The sequence below is a fragment of the Harpegnathos saltator genome, unplaced genomic scaffold (assembly GCF_003227715.2).
Source record: "Harpegnathos saltator strain DR-91 unplaced genomic scaffold, Hsal_v8.6 scaffold139, whole genome shotgun sequence".
NCBI lineage: Eukaryota > Metazoa > Arthropoda > Insecta > Hymenoptera > Formicidae > Harpegnathos > Harpegnathos saltator.
The window spans coordinates 20365-42082 of record NW_020229916.1 but is presented as its reverse complement, the minus strand read 5'-3'; the positions used below and the strand labels follow the sequence as shown (position 1 = coordinate 42082).

Below are 21718 nucleotides of genomic sequence, written 5' to 3'. Positions count from 1 at the left end.
TTCGATTCCTGTTTCGCGGTAAAGACGCAGCGGCTGCTGGAGAGAGAAAGGAGAGAGCTCGCGTCCAGCGGAAAAATCTCGCAAGGATCAGGATGTCGCACAGTGGGGCCAGATGACATTTTTTGGCTCAAAATTCTCTAGAGACCTGGACTTCCAACCGATCATCGACACCAACGGATGAGGGCTCGATCCTGAATAAATTCCAAAGAGATCTAGCCGAGAGCCGAAATTTTGAAAAAATTATTGCTTCAGGGTTCATGGGTTTAGGGTTTGTCTTAACAGTTTCGAGGCTCGAACTTAATGTTTTATAGCTGAATATTCAACGTCGAGTATTATTAGGTTCTCGAATTATGGCTAGATTGGGTTCTCGGACTATTTGGAGTTCTTAATATATACGGCTTCATGCATCCACGAGCTAAAAAGTTCTCGGATTGATAGATCCCTAGATTGATGGGCTTAAGACGCAAAATCCCTCGGTTTTGTGCTTAACAGGTCTATATTTGATGTTTTTGTATTTTGGGTATATGAGTTTTGGGTTAATGGGTTTCTGCTTCAAGATCGATAAATCTCGAGGTATCTGTTGATTGGTTTCATAGTCTCAATACCGCCGAGTACGCTATTAGATAGAAATAAGTGTCGAATAATGAGTATTTCACAAGTTTCTCGCGTTTAACGATAATTTTTCCTCTTTTGGAGCTAGTAATTTGAGAAAAAAATTTCTTTTTTTAATTTTGGCAAGACAGATCTCTTCGGAATTTATTCAGGATCAACCACCCCTCATCCATTGGTGTCGATGATCGGTTGGAAATTCAGGTCTCTAGAGAATTTTCAACCAAAGAATGTCATCTGGTCCCACTGTGTGCCGGTTCGGAAAGCTCGAAGATACATCGGAAGACCCCGGAAACGGGCAAATCTCGCGGCGAAGGAGCAAGGAGCGGAGAAAGCGAGTTCCTGTGAGTAAACGTCGTTTGTTTGTTCGTGTGACTTCGTCGTGACAGATTTTTATTAGATCGACGAGACCGTTCGCGCCGGAGCGGCGAGGAGACAAGGGGCAGAAAGCAAGTTCCCGCGAATAAATGTCATGTTTGCTCGTTTTCATGTGTAACTTCGTCAAGACAGATACTCGCGGGGATTCGTCGCGACTTGACAAAATCGATGTTTAGCTTCGTTTAACCAGTCGACAGGCTCGCCTGAGTACAAGCGCGCTGACAACAACGCGATCCCGGCCGTCATTTCGAAGTCACATGCAGCTTGACCGCGGTCCGGTCGGCTCGCTATCGAAGCCGCAGCGCCGTCGACGATGATTCCCGTTGGTATCGAATCCTCGGTGAGTCTGCGACCTTGAATTTCGGACGAGCGCGAGTGACAGCGACGGCGGCGGCGGCGGCGGCGGCGGCACAGGGATGTTCATTCGTGATGATTCGAGTCGATCTGGTCCTCGAAGGCGTCCAGATTGATCTCGCCGGTGATCTTGTTCAGACTGTTACAAAGCCGAAGTAGCCTCAGCACGTCCGGGTGGAGCTCTGCCTCGCTCATCACGCTATTCGATACGAGCACCGAGCACACCGCGGACATGTCGAGATCGGCCGGCACGACTTGTATGTGTGTGTTACGACCAAACCTGTTTTAAATTTCAAAGTGTCATGAATTATTTCTTCGTCCTGATTAGCAAAGAGAAGAAGAGAGAGGGAGTATTATAACGACAGGATAGATTAGCGATTCTTAATGTCCGTCTAGACGGCACGACACACACGAATCCGTCGCTCCTCCGATAAACTTTCTCTTGTTTTAATTAATATGATTGAGATGTAACGGTGATTAATAATGTGAATATTTCAATACGAAAATATCGAAAAACGTTTTGATAGAGTTCACCGACTTCTCGAGGAAAAGATGATCATACATCAAGTTTGGCGATATATAATCATATATAATTATATATAATATATATATATATATATGTCTACATTGGAAAAAATGTTATATAAACGTATTTGAAGAAATGCTGATGTTTTTGTGGCAGCCTTCTCTCTCTGTGACACGTCGACGTTGTCGACCACCAAAATATAATTATACATAATCATGTATAAATTTTGTCTCTAAATGATCATATATAATTATATGTAATTATATGTCTAAAAAATACAAAAAATATATTGTCTAAATAATATATATTGTTTGAATATTAAATATTGTCGCACAAATCCAATTGAAGTAATTGTTTGTGTTTATGGCAGTCCGTAATGTAGACATATAATTGAATGAAATCATTCTTTCTTTTCTTCATTTAAAAAAATTTTCTCTTTTTCAGAGTAGATATATATAATTTCATATATATAATATATATATAATTATATAATTATATAATTATGACTTTATATGTATATATAATTATGTATAATAATTTTCTTGATTGAGTGTATATGATTACATGTATGACCATATCGCGCTAAATCTCGTATATCAGCCATATGTAATTATATATAATTATTTTTTCTCGGGGTTTGTCTGTCATCGTCTAAACGGATAGCGAGAATCAGCTCTTAACCGTGACATAACAATTCTCTTGGAAAATTGAAGCAAAGAGCGAAACGATGCGTGAATTAAAAGTTCCGGGAAGCTAATTTGCTCACGGCTCTAATTAGACCATCGATACCAGCGCGAGTGTGAGCGTCTTTGACAGATCGTCTTTCAGTCGTTAAATTATTCTCTCATGCAATTACGCAATTATAAGTCTCCCAATTATCAAAGTCGATCTCGGGTGTCGGAAACGGAACGAAGCTTCGCACGGAGAATATTTTCACCGACTGCGTGTCGTTACAGTCTCTGTGTTTATGGCATAATATTTTATCATATTTTCATCCGACGTTTTGTCCCGACTGCTTTCGCGCTCCTTCCCACATCGGATTGCAAATAACGAACCGCCCCATCTATCTGCGCACACCTTCGTCGTTGGTGCATCGTTCAAGTACGCGAGAGTCTCTCCGCGACACGCGTCTCGCAACGCAATTCACAGGAAAACGAGATAATACATTAACTATAACCGGGATAAATGATCGTGTTACACGACGGGAGAAGTTTCCGGTGTCTCGCGGCGTAGAGGGTAGAGCAGAGGCGGCGTCTCAGACGAGTCTCCTCGGTGCGCATCGGTTACGGTAAGGCCGTAGTCACCGAGTGTTTCGCCGCTTTAAAGTCTCCTCTGATTGTAAGACACGATGCTTAAGCGTCATGCTCGAGTGCCTTTTTACACATATTCGTACACGTACATTGCGCACGCTCGTGCTCGTGCGTATCTTTCCCCCTCTCTCTCTCTCTCTCTCTCTCTCTCTCTCTCTCTCTCTCTCTTTCGTTTCTTCTGACGACCTTGCGACAAACAATAAATCGCAATTTTGCGGCCGCTCGCGATGCTCTCATGATCATACGCGCGGCTACACCTGCGTTCCCCCCTGCGTACACCTGCGCTCTCGTTTACCGTGCTCCTTGCAAATATTGCGCGCGACCTCGTCTCGCCGCAGGTACTCGCTATTTCTTTCTCGAAGAGACTCTATTCGGCGATATTGCTGCGATACTCGACTCGACCTCGACTCGCCTAAACTAAAAATTGCTCGAATAATGTAGAATGTCGCGTGTGTTCCCTTCGTGTTCGCGTAATTGACCTTCGACGGCTGTTAAGTGCGTCGATTGTGAATATGAATCACGCTCATATGGATCCAATCCTTGGAAGACCCAATCCTGTTAATGTATCTGCCTTGGATCTAGAAGGAACAGGGACCAAATGGGAAACTCGATTGCAGGGACAGCAAACTTCCTATGAGAGACTTCTAATCGATCAATTGTTTTCAGTTATCTCGAGCGAATTCTAATCTCAGCCGAATGTTCGGAAGAATTTCTTTCGGTCGCGAAATATCGTTTCTCGTCGTCGAAATCTCGTTCGGTCGCTATTCAGTTACACGAACTGAGACCTCTCTTCTCGTATACGCACATCTTTTTACCAGCGATTTTACCAAATGATTCATAAAGGCCACATCCCTTATGAATTCATATTCATATCTGTTACGTAAAATAACGAAACGCGGAAATACGAGAGAAATATGGAAAAAGTTACTAAAATTTATTCAAAACAATACGTCACGTAAAACGTACAGCGAAAATCTGAGCGCGACTTTTAATAAATCATCAGTAGAGAAAATATGCATTATTGTATGATGTAAATTTAACGATTAATTCAATACGGTATATTTTCTTCATAAATGTAATTAAAAAAGAAGTTAATTTATCCACCAATAAGAGGCTTGTTTTCGAATTTCCAGAAGTTAAATTTTCTCATTGCACGTTGGCCGCGTTTAAAATTACGTCGAAAAGAAAGACCAAACCATATTAAGGTCGCAAATGTGTCATCGATAATGGCAAGAAGACAATTTTCAGTAAGGAGAAATTACTTCCGGTCATTCGGCTTACGTACTTTGTTTGTATACATCTTGCAAAACTCATTGACAACTTACAATAAACAATTATATAAATCAGTAATAGATTTACACGTGGAGCAAATCCATCCAAAAATGCCCAAAGTGCTGTAATTTTTATTATAATAAGATCAATTGTTTCTCTTACTGCTAATTGGATCTTCCCTTCGGGGAAGAAGAAAGTTTCAGTCTGTGTGCAACGTGTAATGCGAATTGGATGAAACCTTGCCGATGAAAAACGATATTCTTGTTACCATCACGACTGAATCAAATTTGAAGGCTGCGTTAAAATTCGGCCGAGATGACTGAAAACATTTTGACTAAAAAATCTCGCACAGTGATCTTTTCATTCCTGCAACCGAGTTCTCGTCTAGTCTTCGTATTGTGCGAGAGAAGAAAGACATCTAAAAAATAATATCTTCTATCTGAACACTAAGGAAACGTATTCAATCAACGAAGTCAATACGTCTATTTTTACTTTGAGAAAAAAAATTGTTTTCAAATGAGAAAATATACATTCTCTGAAATTTATAACTTTTATAGAAGCTTTCATAAAGACTTTTTGTCAGGAAAATCGTGAATTTTGTTTAACGGTAAAACGATTAACGCGACCAATTTCTACCGAGAGATCGAAAAGAAGAGATTTCTGAAAAACTGGGACAGGAGCAGAAATGTTCAGTTATTTTTTTTTTTTTAGTTCTATTCAACGTCCATTGAAAATACAACGTGCATTGTTACGTAAATTCGAGCAACTTTCGTAAAAAATTTAAATCGGTCATTTTTAACCGCTTTCGGTAGTTCCAGAAAATGTTAAGTAAACAAGTCTAAATTTAAGAAAACACGTTGTCAGTGCCAACGGAATACATATTTTTATTTTTTAGATATTTTTTCTTTCAGTACGGATGCGGTGATGGAAAATCTGCAGTCACGCGAACCGAATTGTTTTTTCCCATGCGCCCAATTTCCCAATTTTCCAATCTTCCAATTCGACGCGCGACGACGACGGGACGAACGAGTTACCTGATGAAATTCGCATCATTTCTGCCACGCTTGAAGTTGGATCGGCCGAACCTGATGACGACGTCCGACGGCTTCCATCGCGGGTGCCTACTGACCTTGGGCTCAGCCTCGCCATCCGACACGAGGTTCTCGTACGCTGTTTGACTGCGCCCGAACCTGATGAAGCCGGAGGAGCCGCTGCGTCTCTCCTTGGACTCGGCTTCCTTGCCATTGATGTTGCTCTCCTCGATGCCGTGCCTCTTCAGCACATACTCGAACTCGTTTTGCGGGTCTTTGAAGATCCGAAGACTACCGTCGTCCTTGAGCGGCGTCAGGATCGTCGAAGACGCGAGCGCCCAGTTGCAGAAGAACGCCATCGCGTGCAGGGTCCAGAGTGTGATCTGCGTCGGCATGAGAAATTGCATCGGCAAAATTGCCCGCGTGTTCAACGGACTTATCAGTCAGATGATTTTCCCTCAACCCTGTTTCTCTCATTGGTAAAGCCGTACATACACGGAAAAAAATATTAACTCGCGCAACTAAATAGAGACCAGCTGAGAATCCGATGACGGGGAATGATATCCCCGATTACCGTGTCCGAAGAGTTTATCCAAACATTCGCTGTACTAAAACTCGATTGATATTAATGAAAACGATTGACTGATTATAAATCACCTGCCGGAGCCTTTCCGTTCTTACAACAAAAAGTTTTCCATCTGGTCTCTATTCTGCCCCTGGAAGAGTAAAGGGAAATCAGTTACACTAGCTATTGTTTTCTTCGTGTACAGAATGAGTCACGTGAACATCTTCAAAAGTATCGACGATAGAAAAAAATGTTATCGGACGAAACGAGATGTTTGGAGGACTTCATTTTGCACTGCGATTGCGCATTTTCAAAAATATATTTTAGCTAAAAAGAATCTGATGACCTTTGAAGTGCCTTGAAGGTATTTATATACAGAGAAAAATAAACATATTGAAAGATTAATAATTTAATAATTTTTAAGACACTTAACTTCGCTTGATAAAATCTTTTTGCATCGTCTCTTATTTTTCGAAATATTCACTCGCATTTACCCGCTCTTTATCTTATACACGTCCTTGAAATTCGCTGACGTTCGTCACTCTCGGAAGCTGTTCATACGCAGCAGAATTGATGTACGAGTGAGCAAAGAAGCGCCACGCCGAGGCGGAAGAGGATTCTTATGAATCACGATTATACGTTGTCTCCCAAGATTGTACGTTCTTTTAAATTTTCTTCAGCGTGTAATTTTTATTTAATTTAATTTTATTTAATTAGATCATTATTATATATAATTATAGGTTCAATTAGATCGTTATAACCGAGATTTCTTGTACGATTTTCAATCTTACACATATGCAGCCATATACATGTGAGGTGCGAGGTCGAATATGTATCGTGATTATTGCTTCGCGAGTTAAGTTTTTGGATATATATATATACAGGGTGTCTGATACGAAAACGCTCGTGTCGATTAGGTCAAGCTGAACACCAAAATAATACACACTTAAATAAAACCACTTCGGTATTAGTGTATATTATTTTTATTTTTATATCGTGCGTATTATTTTTTGTACTTTATATCTTTCCCCATCTTTGCTCTCTCTCTCGATCGACGCTACCGCGTCGTTTGAAACCGATCAAACGACATTTCCGTCGTCAATCCGACGACTCCGACGAGTTCGAGCTAACGAAGGAACGGGTAACAAACTCGTATCTGCGCGACAACGTAGTTGGAGTCGAAGGGTCTTCTGGGGTGAAACACGTCCTGCGCCACGCAAGGATTCATAATTATCGAGCTTGACTATGACGTTACAGATTTATGTCCGCGATCCCGTCGTTCCAGCGTCGTCGCGAAGTCGCTAATAAGTGACTTCCAGCGTGACAATGCGTAATTGATTTGTCGGGATCAGCTAGGATTACCGGGGTGCAACTGGAGCGACGTTGCGCGTCGTGTAGTGTCCTGTCGCGTTACGTCGCCTCGCGTCCTGTCGCGTCACAATAAATTATATTGGCGCATTATTAGCCGGTATTAATATCCTGTTTAGCGATATCACGGCGTAGCGAGCGAGATTAATGCGCCGCCTTGCGTTACTTTAATTAACACCCGTGTGTACGCGACTTCCCTTCGTAATAATCACACGTCGCGTCGCCCACGGACTCGTCACGCGCGTATTTCCTGCGAAGCAGCCGCGTCTTACCGGAGAAACGGACGTTAATGCGAACGGATAGTCGGATAAATTCCCCCCTTCTCTCTCCTGGCTAGCGGGCCTACGCTTTAGCCTCATACGGTTTGGCCGTGTTTAACAGATATTAATATCCGAACTGTTAAGCGTCGCGTTTACGTGTCATCAAGTTCGGACAGGATATCCCGTCCCTAAAGCTCCGAGGATTAACCGGCGGATTAAGCGGCCCCCGGCCGGTACTTCGAGGCTAACTTTTCAGCACGAACGGATTCGGTGTGACATTTACGTAAATAATCGATGATCCGTTTGTTCGAAACCAGTCGAGTAATCCGATGCCTGTGTGGAAAAAACAACTTCCTTCGTGTTCGAATTTTCGTGAGCGAATTTTTTGACCATTTCTTGGGGACCCACGTGGAAAAGGACTCTCAATTCGCGCGATTGAGTAGAGACCAGACGAGAGTTCGATGACGAGAAATGGTGTCGAAAGCATTTCGTCTTATTACTCACTGCATCTCGTTATTTTACTCATATTATTTGCTTATTATTTACTTCTTATTACCTATTATTTGCTCTGTTATCTTGTTATAGTAGTATTTAATCACTCGATTTTGAAATGACTGAGTGAAAGAGTGAAAGAGACGGTGAAAGAGCCTCCTCCTGCGGGGATCTTTCCGCTCCTACAGTCTCGGGGCTTCCCGGCTGGCCCTTCTCCTTCCCAGACAACGAAAAAATGTGGTGAAATAACGGAGTTATTTTCTCGCGTACAGACACGAAACCAGTCGTAGGGACAGAGAAATTCGTGTGGAAGGTCCTTAATCAGTCATTTGTTTCCGGTATCGAATCAATTACATCGATAGAAGAATATCTGGACGCAGCGTGCAGAGCAAACTCAGGCTAGATGGCCCATACGAAAAAAATGACCATGGACTATAATTTCTCTGGTAATTGCTGAACAGTGCGTTTTTTGTAGGCATTCTCAAGGATAATTGATATTTACAATAGTTTATGCGCATGCACTACTCGAAATAACAATATTATGATATCACAGTCATCTTGCCCGAATTCAATCTACTGTGTAATTTAGGCAAAAGGAAGGAAGGTATACACACTGGGGAGCGAAAAGGTTTGAACACTTTTTTCTTTTGGATTTGGCGTTTCTGAACGTAGCTGATGGAGTCTCTCATTGAATATCCGCTGCGTTCCGAGTTGCATCGAAAAAAGTTTGCAAACCGTTTCGCCGCCGACTATTCCAATTTGCAGTAAAGGAAAGTTACAGCACTTTCGACTGTTCTCGACTCGATTCGTCATTTCTCGGCTCATACGTGGTTGTTTTGTTTGAACACATCTTACAGCGGGACGTATTGACAATTTACAATCGACTTTATCCGCAAATCCTTTCGAAGATATTTCTCTCATTCGGTCGCGAGCGGTTACGGTTACGGCTTCAGCGCGAGTTGATGTAAAGCCGAACAAGCTACGACGGAAAAACCGTAATTCTCCCTTTATCCTTGGAATGTTCTATCCAGATATCCTTCTGTCGATAACCTCAAGCGAGTTTTAACATAGCTGAATTTGTTTTTTTTCAGACGAATTCTGAGTCGCGATAATGGAAATATCACTCATCGCCGTCAAATTCTCTTCCGATTTCTATCCAATCAGACGAACTGAGATCTTTCAGTTTCTTCCGCGCAATTATAACGCGATAAATCTGCAACGTTTATACAAAAAATCTGATATTTTTATTCCCTGCACGTTGTGTTCCATTCTTGAAGTTATCGTGAGAATTAAATCTTTCCAGGGAGAGACTTAGAACTGACATCTCGAAAAATGTCGTTTCTTCAGTTCGGTTACGCGAACTTTCTCTATGTGGATTATTTCGCGAAATTGTAACGCGACAAATCTGTAACGTCCATACAAAAATGATGGTTCCACCCTTTGAGAAACGGGGAAATTCTGCCAAGAATGAAGTATTTCGGACGAAACTTCAAAATGTGACATCACGAAGACTTTCATTTCTTCTTTTCGGACGGCGCGTCTCGACCATCATACCTTGGTTGAAAAATACGGAGGACACGAAGACATTTTCTCACGCCTCTTCGACGTGATCAAATGTAAGGACTTAACTTCGTTACGAGAAATTTCCCAGTGAGTGAGACAACAACGTTCCGCCACGAGTGCAGGATTGATACCGCGTGCGAAGAAAGGAGGGCGGGAGACGCGAGGTCGAGAAAATTCTCGTCGGGGAAATTGAGCGAAATAAAATCAACAGCGATCACTTACCCTCCCGAAAAAGGGCATACGACGAGCTTCACGCTACGCTCGTCCTTAATACTGAGGGAAAAAAGGAGTTACCGACGGTGCGATTAAACGAAAGCGCGATTTATTAATTGCAGTTATCGCAGAGTGTATACTCTAAGGGTGGATTCACACCTTGGCAAAAAAGCAGAAAGCAAGAATGCAGAAGACCAATTAGAACTCGCGCTAGTGGCCTCTTTCTCTCTCTCTCTCTCTCTCTCTCTCTCTCTCTCTCTCTCTCTCTCTCTCTCTCTCTCTCTCTCTCTCTCTCTCTTCTGTCTGTCTCTCAAGAGAGAAACAGACTATCAACACGATTTCTAATTGGATACTGTTCTTCTGCTTTCTTTTCTGCCAAGATGTGAATCCTCCTTAACAGAGAGACGACGACGTGTTGCCGCGAAAAGCAACGATAAATTCTTGCTAACACGGACTACCTCTGATGCGCGAAATTTGCTTGCGTTCTCAGCTGCCGCTATCGCAATCTTCAAAATCGCAGGAGAATGTGGATGGACGCGACTGTCAAATGTAAAGCAGCGAATTTCCGAAATGAAAATTTCAGTTCGCGTGACTGAATAGCGAAAACTCGGCGATGACGAATGATACTTCCGCGTGACCGCGATCGAAAACATTCGTCTGAAGCTTCGCTGAGGCGTTAAAACTCGAGCGAGATAAGTGGCGAGCGATTGACGGGGAAACTTCGTATTCGCGAATCTTTCTGTTCCTACAACCTTCGCCCTTTCTGCTCCCTCGAGGACGAAAAATTTCGGTAGAGAACAATAAAAAATTCAGAAAGTTCATAGCGAGATCTGGACGACAGTTTAAAGGAGAGATTCGTTTCCGGTCTCGATTCACGACCGACGATCCGGGCGGAAATGGCAAAATTCGGTCGGAGAGGAAAATAAAAAATTCAAAAAGTTCAGTTGGCGAACGGACGACTTTTTTCCCGTGCGATCGAACGCTTCGCGACTCGGCCGAAACGACCGGAAGGACGTTCTCTCCTCTGCACCGCGATCGGCTCGATCAATCGATAGCGGAACGGACAGAGATCTACAATCTACGATCGCTCGATCTTCGAACGTCCCCCGACCCGTCCCGTCCAGATCGGGACGACAGCTCGAAAGGGGGGTTCCCGTTTCCGGTCTCGATTCGGCGGGCGCGCTGAACTCCTGACGTGAAGTCGCGGTGCGGCGGGGCCGACGTGAACTCACTCACTCGCGACAACGATAACGATAACGAAGCACTCACCATGCTGCCGTAACGGTGAATCTCCGGCTCGTTGGCCGATGGTGGATGGCAGGCAGCTGGACGCGAGCGGATGTGAACGCCGTAAAGAGGAGGGTTTGGCACGCGGGAGGTTTGGCGACGGCGGGTGACGCGGCCGACGGGTGTTTGGCACGGCGTGTTGTTGGTGGTGGTGGTCGGTGGTGGAATGGGTGTCCGGGGTTGTAGATGACACCCTTTATATAGGGTGCCGCTCTCTCTCTCTCTCTCTCTCTTTCTTTCTCTCTCTCTCTCTCTCTCTCTCTCTCTCTCTCTCACCCTCGCTCTCTCTCTCTCTCTCTCTCTCTCCCTCGCTCTCGGCGCGCACAGCCCCGCGCTGCTTCTCGCCCTGCCGCCGCCGGCGGAGGAGATGGTCTCACCTGAGTTATGATTGGCCGCGGCGTACAACACGATACCTCTACATTATTTTGATTCAATTACACCTCCACCGCCGACCACTACTACCGACCTACGTAATCTCCTTTATTATTTATGACCGTCGGCAAATAATAATCATCGAGGCGAACGCGAGTCTTCCCCGTCGCGCGGCTGCTATTGTCGACGCGACGCCGGACGCGACGAGACTTTCTCCTCTCCTTCTTCCTTTTGCCTTGCCCGTCCCTCTCTCTCTCTCTCTCTCTCTCTCTCTCTCTCTCTCTCTCTCTTTCTTTCCCTCCCTTGCTAGCCGGCCTCTCTTGCTCGCTCGTTTTCCCTCGCGCCCTCGCACGATAACTCGGCTTTTCCGTCCCGCGCGCACGCAAGCTATCCTTGTTCATAAATGTCGAATGAAATGCAACAGGTAGAACGCGCGCCTCTCCGTTTGCCCATGGCTCTGTTGGAGAATTTCCGCGACTCCCCATTCTCTTACGTCCTGCGACGAGACTGAGGGAGCGGAGCGAGCCGATTTCTGCAGCCGATCGGCCGAGTCGCGATGATCGAGCCGACTCACAGTGGGGCCAGATGACATTTTTTGGCTCAAAATTCTCTAGAGACCTGAATTTCCAACCGATCATCGACACCAACGGATCAGGGCTCGATCCTGAATAAATTCCAAAGAGATCTAGCCGAGGTCTAGCCGAAATTTTGAAAAAAATTATTGCTTCAGGGTTCGTGGGTTTAGGGTTTGTCTTAAAAGTTCCGAGGCTCGAACTTAATGTTTTATAACTGAATATTCAACGTCGAGTATTATTAGGTTCTCGAGCTATGGCTAGATTGAGTTCTTGGACTATTTGGGGCTCTTATTATACAGCTTTATGCATCCACGAGCTAAAAAGTTCTCGGATTGATAGATTCCTGGGTTGATGGGCTTAAGACGCAAAATCTCTTGGTTTTGTGTTTAACGGGTCTATATTTTTATATTTTGGGCATATGAGTTTTGGGTTAATGGGTTTCTGCTTCAAGATCGATAAATCTCGAGGTATCTGTTGATTGGTTTCATAGTCTCAATACCGCTGAGTACGCTATTAGATAGAAATAAGTGTCGAATAATGAGTATTTCACAAGTTTCTCGCGTTTGACGATAATTTTTCCTCTTTTGGGGCTAGTAATTCGAGAAAAAAAAATTTTTTTTAAATTTTGGCAAGACAGATCTCTTCGGAATTGATTCAGGATCAACCTCATCCATTGTGTCGATGATCGGTTGGAAATTCAGGTCTCTAGAGAATTTTGAATCGAAAAATATCACCTGGCCCTACTATGCGACTGTTCGCTTCACTCGCCACGTCGATTTGCACTTTCGACTCGGAAGCTAGGCAGAAGATGCTACACTGCTTTCTGTAGTATATGAAAGCCCGAAGGCTACATGCTTCAGCTTTGCCTCCCCATGCACGTTACACGAGACGCCTATATCTCACGAGAACTTTGTACTAACAAGAACTTACGTCTTTTTCAGACTTCCGCGCGCAACCGTCCGATAAACGAAGACGAAAGAACGAGCGAAGTGAAATTTTATATGCGCGATTCTAATACCTTTTTTTCATTCGATACGGTTTCCGGCGTAGTCGTAAACCTAATAAGACAACTCAGCTTCTGGGAATTTTTCAAAAAACAGCTTGCTTCATGAGACTATCGGTCGCGCCTCGAACTACCTGTACTAAAAGAGAAGCGTGCACTGTCACCAAGTACATACTCGTTTACAAGGCGGTTTTAACACGTTTCTTTCGATGAAGTTAGGAGCGTATCAAAATCGCCACGCATATGAGTTTGCGGGGTAATCACCCAAAAAAAAGTAATTTTAGCACAAGCGGAATCATCTAAATTTTGAAGGATTTTATTCTTATATATTCTTATATATGGCCTCAAGAGGGTTCCTCCAAAATTAAGAGGAAAATATTATAAACACATTATTCTTAAAGTTAGAGGGATTATATGTTATATGTATAATGCAAATCCTATTGATTTTAATATAAATTTCCTCTTATACACCAATTGTTTAATACTTTTTTAAGAGGATTATTATTTATTTTTGTATTTTATTCTTGCTATAGTTATATTAGTTAATTTGAAAAAATTTTGACAAATAAATAAATAACAAATAAATTTCCAATCAGTTCTGTTCATAGGACTTCATAGCTGCAAAGATATTTATCAATTGTATGAATCAATTGTATGAAACATAGTTAAAAGAAAGAATGTATTATTCAACTTCTTGCAATTGATTATAAACTGTATTTGACCAAATATGGGTGAATTATCTTCGGTGTATGTAACGCACACACACACACCTTTTTTAAAAAACGTTCCAAATATTCTGATCTATGAGCATATGGTTATTTTTTCGTTCGTGTCTGCAGGTAGAACATGACTGAACAAAAGAAAACGACATTTAAATCGACATATTCCTCTTCATATAAAGGGGAAATTAATTGATAAGAGTAAATCCTCTTGAAATAAGAAAAGAAATTGATAAGAGTAAACCCTCTTGAAATAAGAAAAGAACAGTTAGAATAATATCTAATAAATTTTAGATAAATGGTTCACTTTAATCGCTTTATCGAAGGAGAAATCTTTTTTCTGTAACGGGGTTCGCTTAGAATATAAAACTATGGGAAAAATCACTTTACAAGTAGAATACTTTTTGGGTGTTGGGTGATCGGTTATGTCGGGGAGCTGAAGTGACAATTATAAACTTATACGCGTGTAACACGCGACCACGCCTTCTTTTAAAACGTTTCAGGACAAGATATAAAGGCCACATTCCCCTTCCGTTATCCACAAGCATGCTGTCTTCGTCTACTTTCTCCAATAGAGGTGAAGCTAGACAAAGATCGAACGCCTCTAGCAGAGACCATCCTTTTCAAACGTCTCCGCAGCTTCTTGCGAAACGCGCCCACAGTCTATTTATATATAAGTGTACGGTGACAATATGTGTATGAGAGATTTGACGTCACAACTGCAACGGAGGATTCGAAGAAAACGTAAACATCTTTATGACTTTTACCTGTGAGGTAAGAGCCGCTAGCAGTGTAACGCAAAGCGCTTTTCGAAGTTGCTTTTTCTGCCGAACGTAACGATCGGTTCGCGATTTTGATCATTTCGTGCGTTGCTGATTATCATCGGAAAAGATTTGCTCAAATCGTTTGAAGAACAAATCGAATTTTGCAGTTTGTCAAACTTTGCGGTCCTTCCGATATTAATTAATTATATTTATATTAATATAATAATAAATAATAAAGAATAATCAATATAAATATAAATATAATTAATTATATTTATATAATATAATTTATATAATATAAATATTATAAGATTTATATAAATATAATTTATTATATTTATATAATTATATTTATATTGATTATTCTTTATTGTATTAATTATTAGTCCATGTCCACAATATTAATTGTACAATACCAATTATGCACGAAATTAATTATTGCTTCGATGTAATTATATATTATTACATTAGGGCATTCCAGATATCTGTGTTATTAATTAATTTTTTCTCTCGTTCGTGCTCGTTTTTCGTATTTAAAATTACCATCGAACGATAACTGACTTTCTTTTACTCTCCGCAGTTCTATAGAACATTTTTCATTTTCTTTTTAGAATAGCCAGCTTAAATCGAACAAAAAGTAATTATATATGATTATATATGATTTTTGTCTCGATATATACAAACACACGTATTACATGACTATACATGAGAAAAATTTATATACATGATTATTTACGATAATATATAATTTATGTACAATTCTGTATGTATTGATTTTATATAATTATACTGGAAGTCCGGGATCTTTCGGAAACGAAAATTTGTGAAGATTAATCAGATCAAACTGAAAAGAAGGGTCATGTACCATTTTGCAAAAATCGCAATAGTTATTAAATTATTAATGATTGAAAAACCATAACCATATTTAGAAGTATTTTTTAATAGATAGCTTGAAAATTTGCGTATTTATCTGCAAAATGGTAATAGAGGACCTTTTTGTTTGGAATGACTTACGTAATCTACTCGTAATCTACAATTACATGACGGCCATTGTCTCTAGCGATAGATATTAATACATTGAAGTTTGAACCCTGAATTTTGAATCTGTCGCTAGACACAATAGCCATCATATAATTATAGATGAGGTCATTCTTAACAAAAAGGTCCTTTACCATTTTGCAAATAAATACGCCAATTTTCAAGTTATCAATTAAAAGAGCCTCTAACAAGTGTGGTCATTTTCAATCATCAATCATCAATAAATATTGTGATTTTCGCAAAATGGTACATGACTTTTCTTCTCAGTTTGGTCTCATTAATCTTCACAATTTTTCGCCTTCGAGGAGATCTCGGACACCCTGTATATAATCTTTTCCGATCGACACACAGAAACGTCGGAGCGTCTGACTCGAAATTACGAGTGAGATTTTAGCCAACGAGATTTTAGCTGTTCCCAAACTTGTGTTCCGCGTACTTGCGAGTGCGCCGCGAGGAAAGCATGCAATTAATATCCATATCGGTCACAATGCTTCTCGGTTTGAAGAACTTACCCGTCGGGAAGAAGATTGGGTCACGTAGAGCGCCGTTGCATAAGCTCGCATTCAAGTTTAATATTGGCGTAAAGATCGCCGTCTCTCCATTGCCGGCACCGAACGGACTGTTGCATAAACCCACGTAATTCATACTCGTTACTGCAGGATGTAACGGTAACAAGACATATATATACGCTATATCGAGAGAAACGCGTTCTCACGCTACGCACCACATCGCTTTCGCGATACAAGAGAAATGTAGAACCGACGGTTTTTCATCCCCAATCCTCCCCGGCTGATTTTGGACGTTGCGAGCGATGGATTGCGAGGCGGCTCGAAATTATTTTAAAACACGCGCAATTCTTTCATACGAGAGTCCCGAGACGCTCCGTTTATTCTTGAGCCGTGAAAAATATTTAGACTAAAGAATATTTATTCGGTGAATGTTAATAATGTATTTAGTTATGTATATATATTTTTTAACATTAAGAAAACATTTTTTCAAACGAGATTTTTTCTTAAAACCGTAGCATTTCGTGAAAATACAAGCAATTGTTTATTCCAATATTTAAGTGAAAGACTCTTAGTTAAGCAAATATGTCACCAGTGCCTACCAATCAAATATTTTTTATTTGTTAGATATTTTTTCTTAGCTTACGGACAAAGAGGAGCTTGCAGGACACTTCTGGAAATTCTTCTTCGAGGATTTATACTTCCCGATGAAGTTGCTTGACATTTCATCTTGCATTTTCAATAAAGGTAGTATTGTTTGATAAATTCGAAACTTTGCATAATTCAACGCTTCGAAGCATCGAGTCTTCAAACTCTACTCGAAAATTCGAAATGTCGGAGCTCTTGGTAGAACTAGTCTTGAAAAGTGCAACAAAATACATTCGAGTTCTCGAAATTCAATGCGTACGTTTTCAAACGCTTATATAACTTGAATGTTCATCACACTTCGGTGTGTCCTTATTCGAATATAACGCCTCCCACTTTCAAAGCTTGTCGAAGAATCAAAGAAGCTTCGAACATAATTCGCCGATTGATTTGGGCGGTGCGATTAAAGCACGATTAAAGAGGGCATTTGTCGCGCCGAGAAATAAAATGGCAGCCGTTCCATGGCCTTGCTATACAACACAATACACATTAGCGCGCTTTGAGCGCTTTTAATTTCTCGGCAGAAAGCTCAATTGGCCTCCCGCGTTCCATCGAGCATTCTAATTAACAGTAGCGCTTTAATTATCCCGATATGCGGCAATAAAGCGGAAGCATCTTTCCGCGCTGCCGTATCTGCCGTTTACGAGATGGCTCTCCGAGATAATTAACGAAGAGATAATTGAATCTTCGAAATGACGCGAGCGAGCGGTAATAATTTGTGGTCGCCTGTGACGTTTTGTTTGTTTACATATTTGCTGACGCATTGTTTCGAATTACCATTTCATCGAAAACGCATCGTTCTCTATTGACAAAACACGCTATCGCGCGCGGGGAATTCGCGAGATTGCAAATATGGATTCGCGGACGATGAGAGAGATTTTCCGGGAAGTGGAAGAATCAACAAAATCATATTTCCCATGCAACTTCGAGGCAGCTTGCGTCTCGACGCGATCTAAATTTGAGGCGCAATTACAAGGATATGCGTTATCAAAAGTTAGGAAAACGCGATTAATAAGAGACGGTCCACGATATTTCTGCCGGGATGAAGAAGTGTCCTCGAAGTGGCCGAAGAAAAAAAAGAATGCGATTAACATTTTTGATAGTCGCTGTCGCGACTTTATCCTGCCAGCGGCTGTTTCATGAGGAGAAACATTTCTCGAGTAACGAGTAAAATATAAAGAAATTCTGGTTGCAGAATGATCGGAATTCGGTCTGAAATATCGGATTTCTAATTAATTTAAACAGGATTCTGCAGTATATCTTCAATCGGAATTTCTGAATCGCTCAAATTTCATTCAAATACTTATTCAATCCAACATTTCAAAATAAATGTTTTTCCGTAAGTTGGAAACTTGATGATTAATACAATACGAAAGAACATAAAGACAAACCATAAATATTTAACGAGTGTTAAATATTTGTAAATATAACATAACTTTGAAGCTATTACGAAAGGATATTGATCGAATTCTAACTTAATGTTTATATACAAAATAAATACGTATAAAGAAACATTTGTTACTCGCATTTTAACTCGCGTTCTATCGTTTAATAAATAGAGATTTTTGCGAAAGATTCAAGATCGACATTTTCATAGTCGGGTATAACTTTGTTCAATAATAACAATTAATTGCTTTTTTGATGACACATCACCGAAAGAAAAATAAAAAGAAATAAAATGATGTATTTGATTGTGAGGTTATCAACTTGGAGTCTTATAAAAATTCCCTCAAATTTCTCTAGCAACCCAATATAATAATTTCGGCTTTGGTTGCCTAGGTTACACATTTGCATAAAAATAGCATAATGCAGCAGTAAATTTCTCGGAAACTATATGATCAACGATCTCTTCATCTCTTTTTATAATATTTCTACGAGTCTCTTTTATTGCCTTTTCGGTTTCCTAATAATAAGAGTAATTAAATCGTTGAAATTAAAAACATAATACCGGCATATATTTCGTTCACGTGATACGTGTAATTTTAATTTCAAAAAATAATATGTCTAGAAAAGATTTTACATAACAGATGACGTAAAGAGTCTGTAAAAGTCTGTAAAAGTCTGTGTGTGCATGAATTTTAGTGTAAAAATTGACGTTATGAGATCTACTTATATAAATTCCGATAGACTTCATATCCTCTCTTTGATTTCAATTATCCCAATTTCGGTGTAATGAACCTTTTTTTTTCTAATTATACATACAGTTATCTTCATCGTTATCTGGATAAAATTATAGATGATCATCCATAGAGATGAAGCTATGCATCCCGTTTCTTTTTATCTAGATAATATAAATACATCTTTATCTGTGTGCATTTTAAATTGAAACATTTTTACACAATTTATCTACAAATAATTTAGTCTACATCGCAGCGAACGTGTAAAACATCGAAATATTTGTCTCTGCGTCGCAGACGTTTGCGTTAGTACCGCATGCGTCGGGCGGCATTGAGACTGAGATTGCACGAGATTCGTCTATAATCAGGGCACAGAGGAAAATTTACGTATCTCATCTCATCTTTATCTAATTTAAAACAATCATCTAAATACAACGCTGCGTCCACGCGTGTATATAGATATCATGCGCATAGACATGACTGTTGATATCAAGTTCAACATTTCAAAAGATTCCCGAGAAAATGGATCTCTTTCGGACCAAACGGCTCAATTCCAAACGGAACAGTGCTGAGAAGCAGCAGCGCACGCGAGAGACAGAAATGAAAACGAGCCGAGGGAGAAAAAGGCGGACAAATAACGCCGAAGGAGCGATTATTGTCAGAGACCGAGCGGCGCGCAGACTGAAACGCGCGCGATGCGATCGCTCGGCGCGTAATCGCGTTTCGATACCGCTGCGACGCGGTCACGCGCGCGCGCGCGCAATTGAAAAAGAGTTCGGTCTAAATAATGTAGGAGTATCTCCGGTGGTGTAAAGAGGTCAAAGTCATTGCGTTTCATTGATCAGCGGTAGGCGACGAAATGTCTATTCAACAGGTTGTTAACTACTTAAATCTAGCGGCAGCCCCTTCTTGCCGCTCTTCTCTGCGGCCGGTAGATACCGGCCGCGCTTCTCACATAGTCAGTGTCAACTCGACGACGGCTCGCACTTCAGCTCGCGCGATGCGGCCACCTCGTGTCATCTGCACGGCGCTTGTTCTTCTCCTCGGCGGCGCGGCGTCGTATGTGAGCGGCACGCCGGAAAGTAAGTGATCCGACACAGAAAGAGAGAGAGAGAGAGTGAGTGAGAGAGAGAGAGAGAGAGAGAGAGAGAGAGAGAGAGAGAGAGAGAGAGAGAGACAAAGAGAGAAGGAAGAGAGCGACAGGGCGGAAAAGCTCCGCGAGGCGGTCAATTCGCGGCTGCGAGTTTGCGACTCGTCCCCTCCCCCTTGCCCCTCGACGAGATGCTAAAAGACAAGTGCCGAGGGCGCGGAAGGAAAATTCACGGTGGTTCAAAGGGGCGGCGGTGCGGGCGGCGATGGCGATAGAAAGTCCGAGAATGAATCGCTTTTCACGCGGAGAGACGCGAAGAGCGGCGCGCGTCCGGGGGCGAAAAAGTGGATGGGGAAGGAAACGCCTTTGTAACGTGGGCGTGGGAGGGGGGGAGGAGGGGAAGGTCAGGCTAGAAGTTCAAAAGGGATGCGGGAACGACTCCTTCGGGGCGGCGCTATATCCACGGGATAATTAACGCCGCTGCATTTTTACGAATGCGCCGGGCCCGGGCGTGCGACATCGTCGTTAACACGTCCGCTCGCTCGCCGAGACTCATTTTGAGCCGCTTTCCCCGCTTTCCCCGCCGGTTTTTTTACTTCGTTCTTTCTTTACTTTTCTACTTTTTTCTTCATCGCGCAGAGCGGATTTAGTTCGGTACCGCGGACGTGGTAGGAAAATAGTTATATTTTTCGCGCTCCCGCAGTATATAGAAAAAAATGTATATTTCTTTTTGACGTCGCACATGTGTGTGACGTTAGTGAGGAGAGTGTTAAATTTCTCGGTGGCTTCTCCGAGATCACCCCGGGCGGCAGGACACCAAGAGTGAATGTAAACAGAGGGTGCCCTACCCGGGCAATTTCCCGGGCGTTGACAGTGTTCAGGGAGGTCGCGTAAATTTTCGTAATTTTCGCGCGGCTCGATCTCGCGAATTTTTGCGCGAAGATACGCGAAGGAGGGAAGAGACTGCTCGACTCGGAGTAAATGAACGAAGAAAACGGAAAACTCGGTTCAGCTGAGGAGAACCGAACTTTCGGCCCTCTCAAGACGACCGAATTTGGCACGTAAGATAGTTTCGTTCGTTCGCGCCCGAGTCACCCGAGTCTCTTTCCGCCGAGTGGGATTGTGTTTTTCCACGGTTATTTATTTACCTACACGTTTATTATCCTCCCCCTTTTTGCGTTTCTGTCTGTCGCGCACACGCCGCCGCGATCTCGAAATCTGAATTCACTCGAATCACGCGCGGAGGAGATACAGATCGCAGAGCGCAATCGAGTATTCCTTGTCGACGGACGTTCGCGCTTCCTTATTTATCAGCGACTGCAGATTGTCGTCATTTATCCACTTGTACCGTCATTCAAAGCAAATCAACTGAGATGAATGAGTCCCAGTATTTCAGAATATACACGCAATCAACAGTGTGCTTACGTATCTACAAAATAACAATGGCGAATTAAACAATGGCGCTCACCTCGCACCTCGGATTTGCTCGCGTTCAGCCGTGTTCTCTCGCAATCTCGCAAGTTAAATAAATAAAGTCGACTCCACACAACTTAACCGCAACGACGAATCTCTTGGAGAATTTGCAATTAATTTTCCCCCGGAGAATACGTTGAAATGTATCAACACGATTTCCGATCTATCGACCGATAAAAGAAAGAAAC

At 41.9% G+C, this 21718-nt stretch overlaps 2 protein-coding genes across 3 annotated transcripts in view; one reads left to right on the top strand and one right to left on the bottom strand.

Moving 5' to 3' along the window:
• Positions 1-797: 797 nt before the first annotated feature.
• Positions 798-21563, bottom strand: LOC105185237 (FMRFamide). Of its 2 annotated transcripts, none has more exons than XM_019842332.2 (3): positions 21210-21563; positions 5484-5863; positions 798-1621 (listed from the first exon to the last, which is right to left on the bottom strand). In XM_019842332.2, the coding sequence occupies exons 2-3, from the start codon at positions 5837-5839 to the stop codon at positions 1408-1410; spliced, it is 570 nt and encodes a 189-aa protein (XP_019697891.2). In that variant the 5' UTR covers positions 5840-5863; positions 21210-21563; the 3' UTR covers positions 798-1407. The 2 variants fall into 2 exon arrangements, with proteins under 2 accessions (XP_019697891.2, XP_011142867.1); XM_011144565.3 differs by lacking the exon at positions 21210-21563 and adding an exon at positions 11211-11440.
• LOC105185235 (neuronal acetylcholine receptor subunit alpha-4) overlaps positions 19904-21718 on the top strand; it is an 8179-nt gene continuing 6364 nt past the window's right edge. Inside the window, exon 1 of the mRNA XM_011144563.3 lies at positions 19904-20049. Within this exon, the coding sequence (XP_011142865.1) occupies positions 19968-20049 (82 nt within the window). The 5' untranslated portion in view covers positions 19904-19967. The remainder of the gene's footprint in view (positions 20050-21718) is intronic.

Coding starts and splice junctions, on each gene's coding strand:
- LOC105185237 (XM_011144565.3), bottom strand. Junction 1,622..5,483: donor AATGATGCGAATTTCATCAG/GTAACTCGTTCG, acceptor AATTTAAAACAG/GTTTGGTCGTAACACACACA.